This window comes from Cygnus olor, chromosome 12, assembly GCF_009769625.2.
Source record: "Cygnus olor isolate bCygOlo1 chromosome 12, bCygOlo1.pri.v2, whole genome shotgun sequence".
NCBI classification, from domain to species: domain Eukaryota; kingdom Metazoa; phylum Chordata; class Aves; order Anseriformes; family Anatidae; genus Cygnus; species Cygnus olor.
This window is the reverse complement of record NC_049180.1, coordinates 9,878,391-9,897,812: the sequence shown is the minus strand read 5'-3', so window position 1 is coordinate 9,897,812 and position 19,422 is coordinate 9,878,391. Positions and strand designations below refer to the sequence as shown.

The 19,422-nt window shown below is 38.6% G+C and overlaps 2 protein-coding genes across 3 annotated transcripts; both read right to left on the bottom strand.

Annotated features, from left to right (window-relative positions):
• Window positions 1-410: 410 nt before the first annotated feature.
• Window positions 411-5,565, bottom strand: PDCD2L (programmed cell death 2 like). Its single transcript, XM_040571303.1, has 7 exons — window positions 5,409-5,565; window positions 5,114-5,277; window positions 4,934-5,003; window positions 3,503-3,897; window positions 2,675-2,788; window positions 1,118-1,266; window positions 411-555 (listed from the first exon to the last, which is right to left on the bottom strand). The coding sequence occupies exons 1-7, from the start codon at window positions 5,559-5,561 to the stop codon at window positions 425-427; spliced, it is 1,176 nt and encodes a 391-aa protein (XP_040427237.1). The 5' UTR covers window positions 5,562-5,565; the 3' UTR covers window positions 411-424.
• A 1,881-nt stretch (window positions 5,566-7,446) lies between these two features.
• Window positions 7,447-16,989, bottom strand: LOC121076730 (fatty acyl-CoA hydrolase precursor, medium chain). Of its 2 annotated transcripts, XM_040571301.1 has the most exons (14): window positions 16,769-16,989; window positions 15,784-15,988; window positions 14,794-14,938; window positions 14,141-14,274; window positions 13,675-13,828; window positions 12,680-12,781; window positions 11,617-11,721; window positions 11,433-11,483; window positions 10,771-10,911; window positions 10,599-10,685; window positions 9,427-9,574; window positions 9,090-9,221; window positions 8,639-8,711; window positions 7,447-8,220 (listed from the first exon to the last, which is right to left on the bottom strand). In XM_040571301.1, the coding sequence occupies exons 1-14, from the start codon at window positions 16,836-16,838 to the stop codon at window positions 8,043-8,045; spliced, it is 1,725 nt and encodes a 574-aa protein (XP_040427235.1). In that variant the 5' UTR covers window positions 16,839-16,989; the 3' UTR covers window positions 7,447-8,042. The 2 variants fall into 2 exon arrangements, with proteins under 2 accessions (XP_040427235.1, XP_040427236.1); XM_040571302.1 differs by lacking the exon at window positions 11,433-11,483.
• Between the last annotated feature and the right edge of the window lie 2,433 nt (window positions 16,990-19,422).

The following is a 19,422-nucleotide window of genomic DNA, read 5'->3' as shown; positions in this document are numbered from 1 at the left end:
TACAAGTAAAGCAGATTTGTTTTTTTAAATACTTAGATTAAGCTTCTCATTGCTGGTAGTTTCTAAGAACTGGATCCCATTAGACTGATCAATGCAAAGTATAACAACAGAGTCCAGTTAGGCGACCTTTCTCCTTTACATTCTTCCTGTGTTTAAAAGTTTCCATGTTTAAGAGTGTAACTAGAATCCTGAAACAACCTCTACATTCCTGTTTGCACATGTAAACAAAGTAAGCAAGTTTTCTGTTGCTGCATTTTAGAGGCACCTTAACTTGTAGGTTATTCCAGGAAATAAGCACCATGACATCAAATCAATTTCATTTTTCATCACATTTCAGGAAAACTCTTGTATAATTACGTACTTTCAACTGCAGAAAAAAAAGAAAAAGAATAAAACAGACTTCCCATCTCTGCAAAGAAACAATTTATTTAAATAGTTTCTGATCAGGGTCTTCTTGTACAAAAAGAAATTCTTCAAGAGGGGTTTGATGATTGGCTGGCCAACAGCTTTTCTCACATGTATAAACTATAACAGTCCCAAATTCCACTGACAGATCTAAAAACAAAACAATAAAGGGATGTCATGTATTAGAAAAATTAGACAGTTAGTGGCTATTGCTTATTACTGCAGTTCAATCTTCCAATTCAAAAAGTATTTTTTCATATTCAGTCTCCTACAGACACGTCATTTTTTAATTTAAAAGATTTTAAAGCAAGCTGACTGAGAATTTTCAAAGAGCTTCTTACATGTCTGCAATTTGACAATATTTATTATTTTCCAAGGCCTCATTTAAAAGGTAATAATTACTCCCAAAGTCATGGAATTATCTATATTGTTGTTATGACAATTCACTAGGGAGCAAATGAAGCTGAAATCCGTGAATCCCTATAAACCAGTTACATCATTTGCTTAATGGAACCGATAATGGAAACATTATCTGTATAATCCATATGGATATACCTACCCGTATGTAACCTTTACAATTCTATGACCACTGTAGTTAGGCTTGTCAGTGCCTACAGCTAGCAAGAAACAATCCAAATTCCAGTTCACTGAACTTTACCAACAAGGTGACTGTTTCCGAGATATTAATTTAGCTAAGTCAAAAGCCAATAACCTGAATCGCTTTGGAGCATGCTGACCAGTGCTGGCATAAGTTGAAATTCAAATATTCTTTTGCTTCCGCAATTACTGCAGGCTGGAATATCTTCGTTAAAGTTGGCTGGAGGACAAGTTATGAATAAAGGCTGACCACCCCAGGAGTATCTTAAGAGAAGAAAGGAAAAAACATTTATTTTTTTAATCTAGATTTCATAGGAAAACACACAAACATTGTTAGGAACCAGAATCATTGCTTAAGTTTCAGATGAGTCATTCAACAAAAATTAAAGATGGTAAAGTTGGACCTTCTAAGGTCAACACCTGGAAAGTCTTAACAAAAGAGCTGGATTTAAAGGAGACAAATGCTTTAGATTGACACCTCCAAAATACACTGTACCTGACTCAATTAAACAAACTAGAGCTCAACAGGGATCCGGCAGCCCAGGAAAAATGGGGTTTGAACATTTGTGTCAGGCACCTATTGTGTATATTCACAATGCTCTTGAAGGGAAAAGGGAGGGCTGCATAAAGACTGTAACTAGCGATACTCATAGGGGTCACTGGATGCAATGTTTTGGGAAAATGGAAAATTCAAAGAGCATAATACTGCAAAATGATAGATCCAGTGGAAAAAAGTTGTCTGAAAATGTTCCTTGCACTCTCTATCAGTAATTTTTCTGTATAGTCTTTGACAGTTAATTAATGGAAGTTTTTAATATTTCTCATGTGCATAACCAGCCCTTCAGACTTTACCTCCTCATCAAAAAGGTACCAGTTAGTTCCACCTGGTTCTGGAAACCTGATAAACAAAGGTCATGTCACTAAACTGAGACAGCTTGACCAGATGGGTTGCAGCAGACTCTCTGGAATAAAGTTGTTAAAGACAAATACTTTGTATGATCCATGAAAATTATTGGTATTATCTCGTACTACAAATAAGTTGATTTGAACTCTGATATACTCTCATTCACAATTAATTCGTCTTTTTGGAAAGAAGTTTTTCTGAGGCTTAATCTGCTTTTTTCTAGGAAAGTAACCTATTTACAAGAAGTGAAGTCTACGCAGTCACGAGGGGTAATCATAAGCTGCAAATGAACTCAGGCTTTAAAATGAGTAATTTCTTACTTCAGTAACATCTCAAAGACTGAGACATAAGCAGTAACAGTAAGATTAGAAAACTTTAGAGGAGGAGAGAGCCTTGGAAGTGTATCACAGCACACCACTGTGCATTACACTTCCACCTCAAAACCATCTCTTGAAAACCTCTACACCTGGATTCCAGTAAGTCTTTAAAGACAGCGTGGGTCTGCTCTCATCAGGTCTTACGTTGAAGAAGGTCTCCTGTAGACAGATCGGGGGCTCTGATTCTGCTTTGCCTCTCATCCACTTAATATTTTGTCCTGAAAGTCCAACCAGGGACTGAAGTCTTATCACTCAGGCACAGTAACAACACTCTCAGCAAGTTTTTCAATTAAGAAAAATAAATATTTCCAGTCAAATAATTTATGTTGATTTACTAACAGTCCATATCTATGTTCTGTATCTCCCTGTTACAACCAGGTGATCAACGTACCTTAAAATCTGTTCATGACAGACAGATATTTTTTTCATAAATTTATGGAACATGTGGTCCCCACTTTTGACTTCACTCTTCTCATATTTTTCTTTATCACCTTCAGCTGCAAAACTATGAGAACAAGAAATGAAACAAGAATTTCAATACAGTACAATATGCATGCTTCAAATAAGCAGTGGTTACTATATATTCACATTAAAATAAATACACTAAAAATATACATATTAAATTAAGAGGCAGTTACTGTTTCAGCTTGCAGCTGAACATCCTGCTTCTAGTTCTTTGGCATCTCTTACTAAATGTTTCAGACCACTACATCTAATTCAATTCTACCAGATACCCGTTTAACCTAAAAAAATAATTCCTTTAGTAACTGCTCAGCAGTTGTCTTGTTTTCTTAATTATAAATTTAAAAGGAGTGTAATTTAAGCATAATCAAAGTTCTATGATTCCATCAACATTAAAAAAAATAATCAACAGAACACGACAACTAAAAACCATTCTATGCATATTCTGCAATTGACAGTAGCTGTAGTTATCAAAAAATTCAGCATTGTTCACAATCCATGGAAAGTCACCATAGACATTAATACAATTAAAAAAGAAATGGTCTGGATATTAAGTTAAAATTGAAAATATTTTCAGCAGCTACATCCAAAAACTGTTTTTCAAACAACTTCTTTATCAAAAACTCCATGAGTCCATCTGATACCATCATCCCAGTCTCTAGTTAAAATTGTCAAGTAGCTAAGCTCTTAAAAATGCAACTGGAATAAGAAAAGTTTTAGCCTTTGCTTTCAGCATGAAAATCAAACCTGCGCGCACCTTTCTGACATCAAATGTTCCAAATCAACACCCTCTCTCTGCTGATACTCCTTCCATAGCTCATCTGCATGATCTGTATCAAAGAAGCCAGCATAGTCTTCCTCATCCACAACACTAATGTAATAGGGACGGAACACAGGAGCTGAAGTGGCTGTTACCATATCCTCCCTGACTGGAAGATCCGTATCCAGGGAACCTGTCACATCTGTAGCTTCAGACAGGCAAAGCTGTTGGAACTGCGATGCACACTCTGCTTCTCTGGATGAGGAGCTGCTCGTCACTTCATTTAAGCCAAGCAGCTGAAGGGCACACACAGGAGATTCTGCTCCATCACAGACTCCCCAGTCATCTGCCTCGTCACACCAGTCCTTTGCAGAAAAGTTAGATTCTTGTTTCTGGGTAGGGGGAAGGAAAAAAAAGAAGAAAAACACTTTCAAGAGCTACCTAATACACTTCAAATACAGTTTTACTACTGTAATGGATAAGAGAAGTAAAACCTTAACCTAATGCTTAGTATTTTTTTGCCCGTTACCCTCAGAATACCAGGTACCACCATATGTGCTTCTCATAGCAGCACACTTATGGCAAAAAAAACATCTCAAACTGGAGAAATGGGGCAAGAATTAATTCGTGTTTTGCATGGGCTTGCATTGCCGTATCTAGGCTGTTGGCACAACTGACGGTAGCTGGTTTGGAGATATTTAACTGAACCAGTTACTGCACCACAGCAAGCTCAAAGAGCAGATACAGATGAATATAATAACAATAAATATCTGCACTATTTTTATCAGAATATAAACTCATTTACCACAGACCAAAATGTTATATTGCAAACACACCAGCTGAATAAGCATGCTTCCTGCCAACAGCATTAGTTTGAAAGCCAGCCTCCCCTTTCAATCTCCCTGAGCCAATATGCAAAGTTTAGGTTCACAGAAAAAAAATCCCGGAAATACTTTAACAATACTTGAGTCAGATAAACTAAAGTTGATATTAAAAAAAAAATAATCAATTTAAATTAGAAAATAAAGACAGCATCTTAAAGATCTAAACCTAAAGCAGCACAGTCCTTTAAAGTACAGTTGAAAAACAGTGTTTAGGTAGATTCAATCATTATGATATTAAATATCAATTTTAACCATATAATTGGATTGCAACCTCCACTTTAAAGCTACTCTAACATAAATCACAAGTAAGAAATCGATCTTGTAGTACGCAGCATGTAGCACTTGCTATACCTGTGACTGTGATGACTTCTCCACGTGACTCAAAACCAGCACGTGGCACAATTTCTACAGGGCAGCTATGGCTGCTTAAACTAGTACACATAGATGTGAAGCTCACCCAGCTTAACCACTTTTTTATTTGAAATCCTCCTTAACGCTGTACTTCACATGGGCAGACACCAAGAAAGCGGCTTGCTGGCTGTACCTGCTTTAGACTGCAACCTCGTGCCTCCTTTTCCCGAGTCTGCAAGCACTGGGAGCGCAGCACCTTCCAGCTTCAGCGTGCCACATGGAAAGAAAACAAGACAAGGGCGTTGAAGCAGCAGAGCTGCTGACCGGGGGGGTATCCGAGCCGCCAGCACAGCGCATCCCGCTCCCTCCTCACCTGCGGGGCTGCCCCCAGCAGCCCGTGCCGGGGCAGGCGAAGACGTTGGCGAGGCGGTGGCAGGGCAGGCCCCGCAGCGGGCAGTACACCTGCACCAGGTGCGCCAGGGCCGCGCCGCACGCCCCGCAGCGGGGCTCGGCCGGGCGCAGGGAGGGCAGCGCGTCCTGCAAGCCGACACCACGCGCACCGCTGGAGGACGCCCGCGGGGGCTCCACCGAGCCGCGGCCGTGCCGCCCCACAGCCCCGGCTCGGGGTAGAGCCCTCCCTCCCCGCACCCCTCCCTCCCCGACCGTACCGCTGAGCCGCCCAGCTTGTTGGTGGCCCAGGCCGGGGCCTCCCGGCACGGCCCGGCCATGGGGGCGTCGCGGAGCCCCAGCAGCACGGGTCGCCTCCCCTCCGCCATGGCACCGCAACCCAGCCCCGCGCTGAGGGGAGCTCCCACACGCATGCGCAGGCCCGGCGGAACGGGACAGGAGGGGGCGCGCGTTGCCTGCGGCCGCCATCTCACGACGTGGCCCCGCCGCTGAGGTGGGGTCCTGCCAGGGGATCCTGTCAGGTGATCGTGTCAGGGGGTGCTGTCGGGGGATCCTGTCAGCGGTCGCCCAGCTCCGCTCAGAGGGCGGTGAGCCCTCGGCAGGAGGGGTGAAGGGCAGAAAGTCACACCGCCCCTGCAGCCCCCGGAATCGGGTCTGGCAACGAAAGCTGGAAAATCCAGGCTGGGGGACTTTAAGTAAAAAACAGGGCTCGTTTGTGGCTTTTTGAGTGGCACATAACCACAGCATATACACAGTAGTGTTGAAGAACAGCCAGTCGTGTACTATCTATCTAGATTACGTGCACTTCTTTACGCCCACATCCAAACAGGCCATTTGTTTCAGTATAAAGGAAATCCTCCTTCAGATGAAGACATTACATGAGCTAAAATTACCTGAGGTAATATCAAGCAATTACAACATTTTGAAGTTACACAGACACTTTTACTCAATCATAAACAAATTTGCAATATAATTATTTTTTTACTCAATCACAAGCAGACATTAGCAACATAACTTACTTCAGGTTTTTAAAGTTTTTAAATACCTTGACTACTTTAAATCAGAATTTTATAAAACACAGCTATTATGTATTCCCTACCTGTTTCTGGGTTCTGGTTCTGCTTCCATATCCCAAGCACTGATTTATTTATAATGTGGAGTTAAATCTGTGGGGAAAGAAACAGGAAGATTTATGTTAATCTTAGTCCAGATAAGGACATAGGCATGTGTGCAAGACTGCTGTGAAGCTTACTGCCCTGGTAACCAAGATGCTGTAATGATCGTGGCAAAAGAAAACAATTTTTTAAAATCAGATAAGGCCTTGTTTCAGCTGAATAAAAAAGTAATTCAAAGAAAAGGTACTGGTATTGGTACTCAAGTGTCAGGTTTAGGCTCATGTAACTAATCCTTTATATATTTTATGTATCAGCAAACACGGCTGTCACAACTAGGTAATCTCTACAGAAATGGTTTGTGTTATTACAAGTTAATCCTAAGAAACCTTGTAACCACCCCTAACCAACCCTTTCCTGAAATCGCTGCTGTGGAGCACAACCTTTTGGGTGAGTGATCTTCATGAACTTCAGTGCCAGACCAGTTAGCTCTGCTCTGCTGCTTCACATGCTCACTTTTAAAGGGCTTCACCTGCCCTTTATTCTTCCCTTGCTTTGGGGCAGTAGGATCCAGGTAACCAGCCTGCTCTCACACAGAAGCTGTGTAGCCATGGGCAGCACTGCTGCCAACAGACCTCATGCAAATGGATAGGAAAACCCTTATAATTATGCAAGCTGCTGCTTTACCATATGACATGTACATTTGTACCCTGAACTCAGCGGTTGGTGTCTGTGTGCAGACCATCCACGCTCTGCAGCTTTGCCTCTTAAGCAAAGTACCAAATTCAGATTTGGGCAGCCTGAAACCAAAGGCCACCTTGCTGCACAGAGTAGCTTAGGCTGCCACCTCACTCCCTGGACAGCTGAGAAATGACAAATTTGCAAAAATTAGAGAAGTCCTTGTCATGTTCCCAGCCTGTCCCTCTATTGCATACAGCACTTTGTGCACAAGACAGCCAGCCATGCAGCTAGGCAGGCCTCAGGCAGTGCAGACTGGAGAGGGAGGTATCCCAAGGCCAAACCCATCAGTTCCACCCTGTCCTGACTGCACCTGCGAAGAAAGAGCCCTCACAGTTCCCAGTTTGCACTTTCAGAAAAATTCTTTGTTTAGACTTCCTAGTGGCTTTCACAATACCATTTTTGAATTAGCCTATATAAGTTAGGTGAAAGAAATCGAAGTTCCAAAAAATCAAAAATAACATTTATTAATAACAATTTACAAAACAGGAAAGCAGGTAGAGATTTTGTCTTCCTTTGTGAGATGCCAAGCCCATACACTCCACAGCTGTTTTCTGATGGATGCTCTGCTCCTTACAAGCTATTTCCACATAAAGAAAGTGGAAAGAGGCTGTATGAATGACAACTAAAGACTCTTCCGAAAGAAGAGTGGAATGAACATACAACATATTCTGACACTTAAGACATATTCTGTATACATAATTTATTATGGATTTCAATATATTTGCCAATTTTCCCCTTACATTCCCCCTTCTCACAGGAGTATTATTCAGTTTTGATATCCACTGAGTAGATAGCATTGGCTCAGTCTGCAAGATTGCAGGTTTTTTTTCCCTGCTTGCTTCATTAAATAGTGATTTATTAAATAGTGATTTTTAGTCCCACAACCATTCTACATTTCCATTGAATCTCTCCTTTCACTGTGATCATGACAACAAATTACATACTAGTGAGTTAGAAAGTGATTATTAAACTCTGCATTCTGACAAACTAATGTTTGACTTTACTTCAAGTTTTAAAAGGAAGCTGTATCCTCTGCAACTCTTATAAATCTGTGTGTTTTCTTCTTCTGTCACTCATTATTTGTTCTGTAAGCTGCATCCAAAACTTGATTTTACGTTCTTTCAATTTCTTCGCTGCCTTTTGTGTTAGGTCTATTTCCAGGTATCTTTCATCCAGATCATATTGAGGCCAATGTACCAAGCCTTCTCCATTGGGATTTCTGGAAACAGTATAATGAGAAGTTAGCTTTCCAGTTGCCTATCAATTGTGCTCTGACTTCTCAGGCTGAGATCATTTCAGAAAACTAACAGGAGCTCAGATTACGTAATTCTAGTACCAGAATAGTTGGATGTTTTTATCAAAATGCTCATCATTGGAATAGCCAACATTAATAATTCCCATTACTTTGGGACCTAAACCTTGACTGCTCTTGGATTTTTATTTAATTTTATTTTGTTTGGTTTGCAGGCTAATTTAAAAGTTTTTTTTTTTCTTGCAGTCATTAAGAATAGAAATTATTTGCTTCAATACTTATCTTAAATTCTGCCAAATGTATAGGAACTACCATACAAGTATTGCCATTATGTTTCAGGCAGCACAGACAAAACTTGAGCTGTAGTTAGCATTATGATTCTCACCCATTTCTAGCAAAGTTAGTCCAATATTTCATAACAGTTCTACTAAGTTTTTCTTCTTCTTCTGTAGCATTCCCTGCAAGTGAGAGATGAAATAGCAACATTTAAAAAATAATCAAAAAATATCAGTTAAATCTATTCCAATAGACTGTAATCAGTTCTGTAGCAGGGGGTGAGGAGGTTGGACTAGATGATCTTTAAGGGTCCCTTCCAACTCAAACCATTCTATGATTTTACTCGTTACTCTGGGCTGTGGGAGTTTTACATGAGCAGAGCTCTAGGACAGAAGAGCAGATGAATGATTTCATGAGAAGTAACTACTACTGAAGACAGAAAATGCTTATTTTGATTCCAATATTTCTAAAAGATATTCTATTCTGAAAGCCCTCAGGTAAGTACAATTAATAACAATAATGTTTTAAAAAGAATTATTTAGCAAGCATGGATACATCACCAGCTAAGAATGGCTTTCCAAAGACAAAGGCAATCTCATCTGCATGATCTGCTTTTACAAACTCTGGTACAACACCTGCAGCTGAGCTTGGTCGATGCTGGAATTCATAAAAGTAGACTGGGTTGCCAGCATCTAGTAGAAAATAAAATTAAAGAGAAGAGTGCTAGTGTTCAAAATGTCTGTCATCAAAGATGATAAATTTTCATCACAAGCTATTTTGATAAAATGAAAACACTATCAGTTCTTTTGATAATGAAGTGTGATACACACTGTCCACATACACACCCAAGGACATAATTCTATATTTCTTCTAATCGATGCTGAATAAGAGACTCACCTCTGTGGTGTCTAGCCACTTCAATGGCTGAAAAAACAAACAAAGGATCTGCTATTGAATCAAGAAGGCCATCTCGCACCTGAGCACGGTTCTCTGCAGCCGCTATGTATTCATTGTATACTAGATCAACAACGTCAGAAGTAGCACCCTGAAATAAATAATAAAGATACTTTTTATAATGACAATGAATATTAAAAGGAGTAACAGCATAAACTGAGCACGCTACCTGCATGTCTATGGCTAAACCCCAAACATTACCTTCTTTCAGAGGAAATTCCCAGCTGTGCCAGAGTGCATCTCCAAGTTCAGAATTGGGAGTTACACCATTACCAGGTATAGATGTTCTTAGGGGAAAGAGGCTTGCAAGATCACAAAGGATGCCCTCAAACATCTTTAGATAAGTATTAGTCAGTGATGCTGATAGATAATGGTAGTCTGTTCTCCCTTCTGTGGAAATAACTCTCTTAAGAGAAAAGAAATCCAGCAGGATTTCATAAAATTAATTTATTGCTGCAGATGGCCATCATTTACTCCCTTTCAGAACAAGCCTGTGCTCTGCCTTTCCAAGTTCATGATACATATCTGTGGCTCTGAATGACCTATTGCAAGTACTGGCTATGTTTATCAAGTTCTTAATTCTTACATACTAATCTGCAATTTTCTATTTTTAGTAGCTTCAGGAGAGCTCAGACAAAGCAGAAAACTGAGAACTTTGCAAATTACAGGGAAGGAAAACCTCAAGTGCCTAAATGTAGGTCTCAGTGCCATTTTAAACATCTCAGGGTATCCTTTCCAGTCTCCATCTGCTGCTTCAGAAAGGCCCGTATGTTCTACAGGTCTTGAGTCATACCTGCCAGTACCATACATAGCTTAGATAACCCAGGGTATCCAGAATGTCACAAGAGACCTATGCTTAACTAACTGCATTACTCCTGGATTTCCACAGAACTCCTTTTAAAAAAGACGGGGCATTTAGAACATTTTCTGTGTTTATCAATCACTAGCAGCAACAGGAATACACCATCTGTGCTGTCTGTTTGGGAATTATTGTCCCAAGTTAGGAAGCTGTCAAAAAGAACAGTCTACTTTTAAATATATCCCTCCAGCAGTATGAATACAGAACCAGCCCAGTGAAGAAGGAGCACTGAGTTATTCTGGAAATGGTTTCTTACCTTAAATGATGATGCTAATGTGCTCTGTAACACTTGACGTGCAACATCTTTCTCCAAACCTTCTGTAAATTCAGGAAATTTCATTATCTGCGTGACAAAGAAGCTATGTATTTATTAGGAAATCTTATATTAGCAAAATTATATATGAATAAAACCATTATGTGTCTCTTACTGTAGGAAGTACCCATCCAAATTCACAGTTATTTACTCCTATTATGTATGGGACTGCATTGATCACTTTTTCAGATAGTAATTGCCTGGGACTCTTAGGAAAAAATACACCATCCAGAGATGCACTGATGAACATGGGAGGCTGGAGAAAAACAAACAAACAAACAAACAAAAGAAAGCTTCAAGAGCACATTATTTTTTTTTCTTCTAGAAAACATCTTCATATTTTTACTATAGATGCAAAGCAAAAGAAATTAAGTGCCAAGTGAAAATATAAGAAGTACTAGTATTCAAGCTCTCTCTTAATTTTCCTCATCAGATTTTCTGCACCAGACAGAAAAATTGTGAAGATTAGCATTATATTTTGAATATCCATGAAGTATAGGTGATATCCAATTTACACTTCTTCTTAGGTATTTCAATCCCAGTATGAATGTGTGGAGCAGTGAGGGAAGAACTAACTTCTGTGTTGAAACTGCAAATGAACAGGGAAGCCAGTATAGTGACAAGAAATGTTGAGTAGGACATAATATATGATATCAATTAATGTTCAAATTCTCCAGGAAAACTTTTACGTTTCAATATGCTCTTTTCCTTCCCTTGGTAGAGCATGACAGCAAACACATGTAGCTCAAAGTCCATGTAGAATTAAAGGGAAGTAACCTGTTCACATTCTTCAGATGAGGTATAGCATAGTTGCAATGTTGTTGTATCCTGAAAAGGTGAAGAAAGAATCAGATGTTACATTAAACTAAAGTTCTCCTAATATTACAATACGCATACAGCATACTCTGTTATGACAAAATTTGAAATGTCATTTGAATGCAAGTAGTATAATTTCACCTACCATTTTTAGACTTATCTGTTCTATCTCTGCCTCAGTTTTTTCTCTTAAGCACTCAACCAATGCAGCTGAACTGGATTTTTCACAGCCAGCTGCAGCAGCAATTCTCTGCAATTAATAAAAAGAACAATCATGTTTTAATTTACTAATTATCCATATGCTTCCCACAGAAGGCTCTTCTGTGTCACTGAATCTGAGAGTCCAATGTGTGGCAGTCTACATTTCTCAGAAAGGACAAGCAAAGCTAGATACATTTCAGCTGCAGATGCAGCGAATAGGGAGCTCTCATAACCCTTCATGTTGTGGGCTGAGCAGAAAGACAAAACATACTCTTCAAAACATTTTCATACAGTACCAGACCAAGGTAATTGTTCTGGTAAATATGCTGGGCTGAGAAGGCATGAGCATAAAGGAGCTCAAGTGATCCATATTCAGAATACAGACATGTAGATGATAACAAAGAGCATGCTACACCTTTCTTAATGATGTATAGTTTTTTGGGGTAACATTATTTCTCAGCTGTCATTAGAGAGACAGAGTTCATCACAATATTGCCTCTAATACAACCCAGATTAGCAAAAAGAGGTTTCTGAAGACTTTTTTCTTGCAGGTGAAAAAAATGGGTTGAAGTGAGCTCTTCTTTTTAATTATAACCAAATTGAATAAAGTCTTGTTTCTTTGAGCACAACAGGCATCAAACAGGAGAGAAAGACAACAGTAGTCAGAATCTGGTGCCATTTTCCAGCCAAAAATTACAGCTCAACCTTTTCTAAAGACATAACATGTTACAGTATTTCTTTACATTTCGCACTTGTTCCCTGCCTTCTCTCTCTTGCTTCCTCAGTCTTCTGCTTTCACTCAGACATCTGTGGATATTTGCATATTTTGAAAGCAAAGACTCATTAAGTATGTATTATCTGCACACAGAAATACTATCTCTAGTGACTGCGATTGCAGTTTCACAAGAAAAAGGTCTAGTGCCGCTTTTTAGAATAAACCATTTAAGGTATGCAAAAATATCAGAAAACAAACAAACAAACAAACAAAAAACCCACAAGATACCCACCTGTGCTTGCTCCTCAGGCTGGTCAGTGAACAAAATCCTGATTGCAGTACCACTCTCTGAAATGGCCTTATGGAACAAGCCCTTTGCCAGAGGAGTTAAGACCTGAAAAAAAGCAAGAACAAGCATTACAAGCATTACAAGAATTACATTCTGACCACTGACTTAGAATTTCATTATCAGGAAATGCCTTTTAAAATATTTTGAAAACAAATGTCATAAGATTGTTATTCTGTAGACTCTGACCATAATTCAGCTATGCAAAAGTCTTTGGCAGTAGTATTAGGGATAAGGAGTTCATGCCTGCCTCTTCAACTTCCATGGCACCTTGCTTCCAAGACTTCATGGAACTACACTGCAAGCCAGATATGGAACAGATAACTATGTCAAGGATAGTCTGGCTGTGCTGCAGAAAGGGAATAAACAACTATTAGACAGAACGTAGGAGGTTAGCAAACAAATTACTGCTGAAGTGCATTCATCACTGAATCCCAGGCTCTCTGTGTGATCTGTAGCAAATTGTGAGAGACTGGAAAAGAGGAATCTCTTAATCAATATGCTCCGTGTTGCTGTAAAAATTTTGCATCATCACTGAGTCATAAAATGCCAGTCTAGTATACATATCATGACTACTCACCTGGGTTATTTTGCACAAGTGCCTGTTGCAGCATACAGGAAATGGGCAACAGGGCTTCCTCTCAGAGAACTTTTCTCAAAAGGATAAATTTTGCAAAAGCCAAAAACCCCAGAATTCAAATTAGGAGATGATGAATAACATCTTGGGTCTAAACTACAAGATTAGTGTATGAAAAGAACCTTTTCAACAATCAGAAGCTGCATTGATATCACATTGTATTATAGACCAAGGTGATGTGTGGTTTACTATAAAGCCCTACCTTTTTCTCTCACTGATTTTTCATTAAGGTAATAAGAATGAATGTGGACAGTTGTTTTTTTTTTCCTTAATTAATTAAAATTCATGACTGTTGTGAACTTACAAGAGCAGAAACACTGACTCCTCCTGCAGATTCTCCAACAATGGTGACAGATCCTGGATCTCCTCTAAAATGTATGATATTTTCCTGAATCCACTGGAGAGCTGCTACTTGATCCAAATACCCCCAGTTACCACGAGCATGCTTATCACCAGTGCTAGAAAGAAAGAATATGTTTAAATGCTCGATGTAAGAAAAAAGGTAGAGATAAATACAATCTGAAGTATAAGAAATCAGCTGCAAAAGAGCCTCTCTACATAACTAAAAAAGAAATGGCTGAGATTAGAGTATCAGGCAAGACCAGATTTTGAAGCAGATTTGGGACTTGTAAATTGTTCCCAACTTGCATGTGTAATTAAGATACATATAATTTATTTGCATAAGCAAGTATTCTACATGTCTTGTCACAAAGGATTTGCACATATAATTTTGGAAATCGCTTAGCAAAAACAGGGATAGAATATCTTACCTAAAATATCCAACAATACCTAATCTGTACTGAATTGTTACAACTACCACATTGTCAAAGGCTGCTAATGCTGAACCATCATATGACGAAGCTGCTCCAAAAACTAGTCCACCTCCATGGATCCATACAAAGACCTGGAAAGGAAAAAGCAGAAACAATTCAGCACAGGTAAGAGCTCCAGTGATATAAACTAAATATAGTATTTTGTGCTTTCACTCCCGAGTCTTTCAGATTAAATTTCACAGACAGTAGAAGTCTTTCTAAATGGAGGGTAGCAGCCTTACAACAGACATTGATTTCATTAAATACTTAAATTAAACCAGTGCCCCGTGACTTTTCACAGGTGTTTTTTTTTTTTGGAGGAAATCAAACATTACTTATGTAAAGTGTCAGTAAGATTTTACTTGTAAAATAGGAATTTTTTTTTGTATCTGCTAAAGCTCAATTAAATATTTAGTGGTGGAAAGTGTGTAATTGGATCATCATTAGAGAACTGCACCTGTAAGTCTCCATATAGTACAGGTTGTAGATCTGCTGTAAAATTATTATAATCCTTTGGAAGCTTTTAGAAGTTTCAAGTTCTGGCTCAATTTGTTCCATCAAGTCGCAGAAGCAATAAAGTTTGCTAGAGGTTTTACAATGATTTTGCTTACAGGCAGCTTCTCCTGTTCTTCTGTAGAAACGGGTGTGTATACATTCAGATATAAGCAATCTTCAGACATTTGGAGACGAACTTTTTCTTTTCTATTAGTAATAGCATCTGAAAAATACTGTCCTCTTACTTTGTCTTGTAGACACCTGAATAAAAGAAAAAAAAAAAAAGCAACAGAAATAACTAAAACCTCAATGGTACAAAGCATAGCTTTTATGTACTTCAAGTACGAATCAGAAACCTATCTCTAGTACATTTCTAGATTGCTGGAAACAGAAAACATAAATGTTTTTTCACTGTTAATATATTTTCTTCCATTGACTTGGTGTTAGTAAGCTCTGTAAAAAGGAGTCATGGTCTACAGCAGTACACAGTGACAGGCAGATATAATTTTGCATGTTTCGAAATATTACAGAAATATACCTGCAAATGGATATGGCTATAAATTACTTAAATGAAAATGCAAAGTAATTATTTTACATCTGCAATAGTTTTTTTGTATTGCAATTATAGATATCAGGCTTGAGTCACTCCAAGAAGGGCGCTAGTACAAGTGGAATAAGATATTTATAATATAGTCTAGAACTGGTCTGTTTCTTAGATGTTCTATTAAGCATGTGATTCATTGGACATTCTTTTCTTCCAATATTTTATTCCAGCATTTCCTCAGCTTCTTTCTGTTTCTGCTCCAAAGTTACAGTTTATAAACATTATTATGTAATGGCCAAATGCTCCCAAGATAAAACATTATTGATCAAGTGATGATCCATATTAGTTCATTGCTGATGCCCATTAGACAGCACTTTTTAATAAAAAGAGCAGCTTATAAAGATATCTTTAGAAATGCCTTCATTGTAACAATTGCAGGTGGTAGTGAGATGACACCAAGAAATTTATCTTTGTGGATTTTGACCGTCTTGCGTATCAGTGTCCTTGAACTGCATGTAATATAAAATCATGACAAAGACAAATGTTTTTCTCATTGTCTTACATTGGTGGGTAGGAAGCAGCATCTCTGACACCTTTCCATGGCTCAGGTGGCTGGGGTTCAGAAAACCTTAATGGTCCAACAGGAGGCTTAGCAAAAGGAAGTCCCAGAAAGACATTTACGCTCCTCTCAGCTGCATTTACTTTGACTTGGTACCCTCGGACACTCCCATAGTTGGTCACCACTTCTGGTTGTTCTGCTTTTTGTCCTGGGGGATGTGTACACAAAATTCAGATAATTGAGTGGCCTATTGGTTAGTAATTGAAAAATTTCTAAGAAATTTAGCTACCTAAATATATACTTTTTTTTTTTTTTTTTTTTTTTTTGCCTAAACAACTTATTTTCAAACATAAGGCTTCAACAAACTCTATCAGTATGGATGACATCATTTCAGCCTTCATTCTGATTGTGTTTGTGTGTATAATCTCCCTCAGGTATATCATATATATTTTCTTACTATGCACACACATTAATAATTGTGTGTAGGTTGTAATCCATTTGATCCAAGTTGTTAAAAGTTCAATAGACTACTCTCATTAAGAAAAGGCATTTCCTTTTTAATATATGGATCTGTGAATGCACAATATATATTTGGGACTCTCAATAGTAGATACAGACAAAAGAAAAAAACTTCTAATATACCTAAAAATAGTCTGGCATATACAAATGGTGTAACATTTAGGTAAGATTTATTTTAATTCACTGTGAAAATTCTCAGTATCTAATTAAAAACATGGCACATTTTGGTCTTCTCTGACTCAGCAGACAAAATTTTGCAAGAGGAATTTAATTTTACTAGTTGTAAAAACAACAACAACAAAGACAAATGCCTGAAAATAGATCACAAAGAAGAAATGAAGAACTATTTGCTATTCAGACCTAATTTCTGTGCAGCAAGGTTGAGCGCCCAGGTCCTCAGATAAGGCTGGGATTCCCATAGGTAGTCTCCTCCCAGAAGGGAACAGTGAAAAACATTTCTGAAGCTTACCAGTAGCTACAAGTGCTGTAATCCCAGCAGTGAGAATTAAGGACAGCAGCATGTTCTTTCCAGTTGCCATTTCGCATGCTAGTCACACATTTACCTCCTCAGTGTATTGCCTTTAATACTCTGTGAAGTATAACTGTTACGCAAGACAAACACTGATTAGTTAAAGCATTTCTCAAGCTGTGAAACCAAACCAACTGTGGCCAGCCTGAGCAACTGCCCTGACTGTAAGCCACTCCCTTCAAGGCGAGTGCACAGCAGCTTGTATGTATATGGGAACAGCGAGACCTATATGAAGAATGTCTCCACAAGTTTCATACTAGCTGCCCACGGCTTCTTATAAATCTTATTCACGGAATATCAGGCCTCAACTATTTGCTTTAAAAAACATTGTAAATACTCCTCATAACATCAGGAGATTCTTCCTGCTACAATAACACTACCATCTTTGACAAATTAGGACTTAATCTCCCACTACACATTGAAGAAACCAGGAAAACTACCCTATTATTTTATTACATTCACTTCATTTTAGTATGTAATTGCTTCATTTCAATATATGTAACACATAACATATCCACAAAGACCAAAATCCAAAACAATAATCCTGAAAAAAGTGCCTTTGATGAAGTAAAAATTGGAAGATTTTTCATCTCACAAAGGGATATTTTTTGACAAAACCAATACTGGAAAAATCTCAGCTTTTCCTGCAGCGTGGATACTCCACCTACCACTCAGTCCTGTGCATTCAGGAATGTTTGTCTTTTATCTCAAAATAAAAGAGTTTTGCAATACTATAGAGAGGCTTTCTCAACTATTGTAGCATGGGAGCAATATTAAAGGATTTGGATAGTAACCACACATTTAATCCCTATGAAGAAATCAGGAGCGTTTAGAGACTTCCATGTGAACTCATGCCTGTCACCCAGGCATGATATGAAAAAAGGCAAGACACAGATGAATAGAAATAAAAGAAATTATCAGTAAAAGAGATTATCTACTATGTAACTAGGTGGTTGTGTTTGTTCTATGTTTCCTTGCTTTGCTTTTTTTTTTTTTTTTTTTTTTTTAAGAGTCAGCAGCTATTTTTCCAGAAAGCCTATTTTGTAATTCTATGGCATCATAATTCTCAGTTGTCTGAGACAGCATTTCTAAACATTATCTTAGTGCCCATACCTTTGTTTCAGCTACGTGTGTCCTAAGACCCACAGTCATTACACTAGTTGAGCACATATGTTAAGCATGTAGTGGACCTGTGTGCTCAGGCTGTGTTCATGCACTCTGAAGAGATGCTTTACTCTAGTATCTAAGTTGGTCTGCACAGGTGTGATTCACAGCTCATGTAGGTAAATCCAGGCAACTTTAAACTGGACTGCCCAGGGTGCAAACTATTGGCAGCTTGTTTCAGATGTGTATATTCAATGCATACTAATTATCCTAAGCATTTACTCCGTTATCAGAAGACTTTTGCCCTCTGTACTACAGCAGCTCTGTGATGCAGCCGCTACACTGTTAATGCCAATGCTAGATGGCTTATCAGCTGTTTCGGAATGTATGGTTAGTGCAAGTATACACTGGCAAATGGGATAACACATTTGAGCTTCTAAGTAAATAATGTGGACTGTAATTTCATTGTAGAATTTTTACAGTTTTATAAATGTCCTTTGAGAGTCTTTTTTTCCTGTATTGTTTCTCAAGAGTAAAGTTCATGCCACGAAAACTGGGCTGGCATTAGTCTGCATGTATGTCTGTTATGAACGTACAGTCCGTACTGTATTGATCCATGTATGCACTGTTAAAGGCAATGAATGGAAACAGCCATCTGGACTGCAAGTAATGGACTTTAGCATAAACTACCTCCTACCTTATCTGTGTGATAAAGGTTTCCTGGAAGCAAAGGGCAGGAGTACTGTGTAGTAGTAAACTCCGCTCTCCTTTTTGCCTGGTTGAATACTGTTGCAAATTCTCTCAGAATGTCCTTGGACTGCTTTGGTTCCTAGCATGGGTAAACTGTTTCCATGCAAGGTGAAACTACAAGAATCCCTGCTTTCAACACTTGGCTTCCATCCTGAAGAGCATGCATGCCTCAACTACTTGTAACCCACAAACTACAGGAGTTCATTGCTACAAGGCCAAACACAGTGCAATCTGCTCATTGCTCTTTCCTTTTGCTGAAACAAACCTTACAAATTTCCATAAATAATTTATTTTCTGTCTCCTGCTCTTTCTGGTTTTCTAAAAGTCTGCCCTTTACAGTTTGCTTTCCCTTTATTTTCACCCTTCATTTACGGTTCTATTTTCCAAGCTTTACTCTTCAATCTTTCATTGTGCTACTCTTTCTTGCTCAAGTACCCATTCTGCAAAATGTCTCAGCTCATATCCCATCCATGGTCCCAGAGATATACAACTTGAAGGCCAAAGGTAGCAGCCATCTGGAAATTACTACCAGTGCAAAATGCTGTCTGTGAACTGTGATGACCTGATTTACATGACAAAATAAACAAATGGGATTTTAGATCTTTACCACCTTGGCTACAGACCTTTGTATGGATCTACAAACAGGACATACCTTTGCAAATGCGGAAATCCTTACTCTAGTGATATAGACTAAATTTGGGGAATCTGGAGACAGTGCTACGTACCTAGCAAGTGGAATT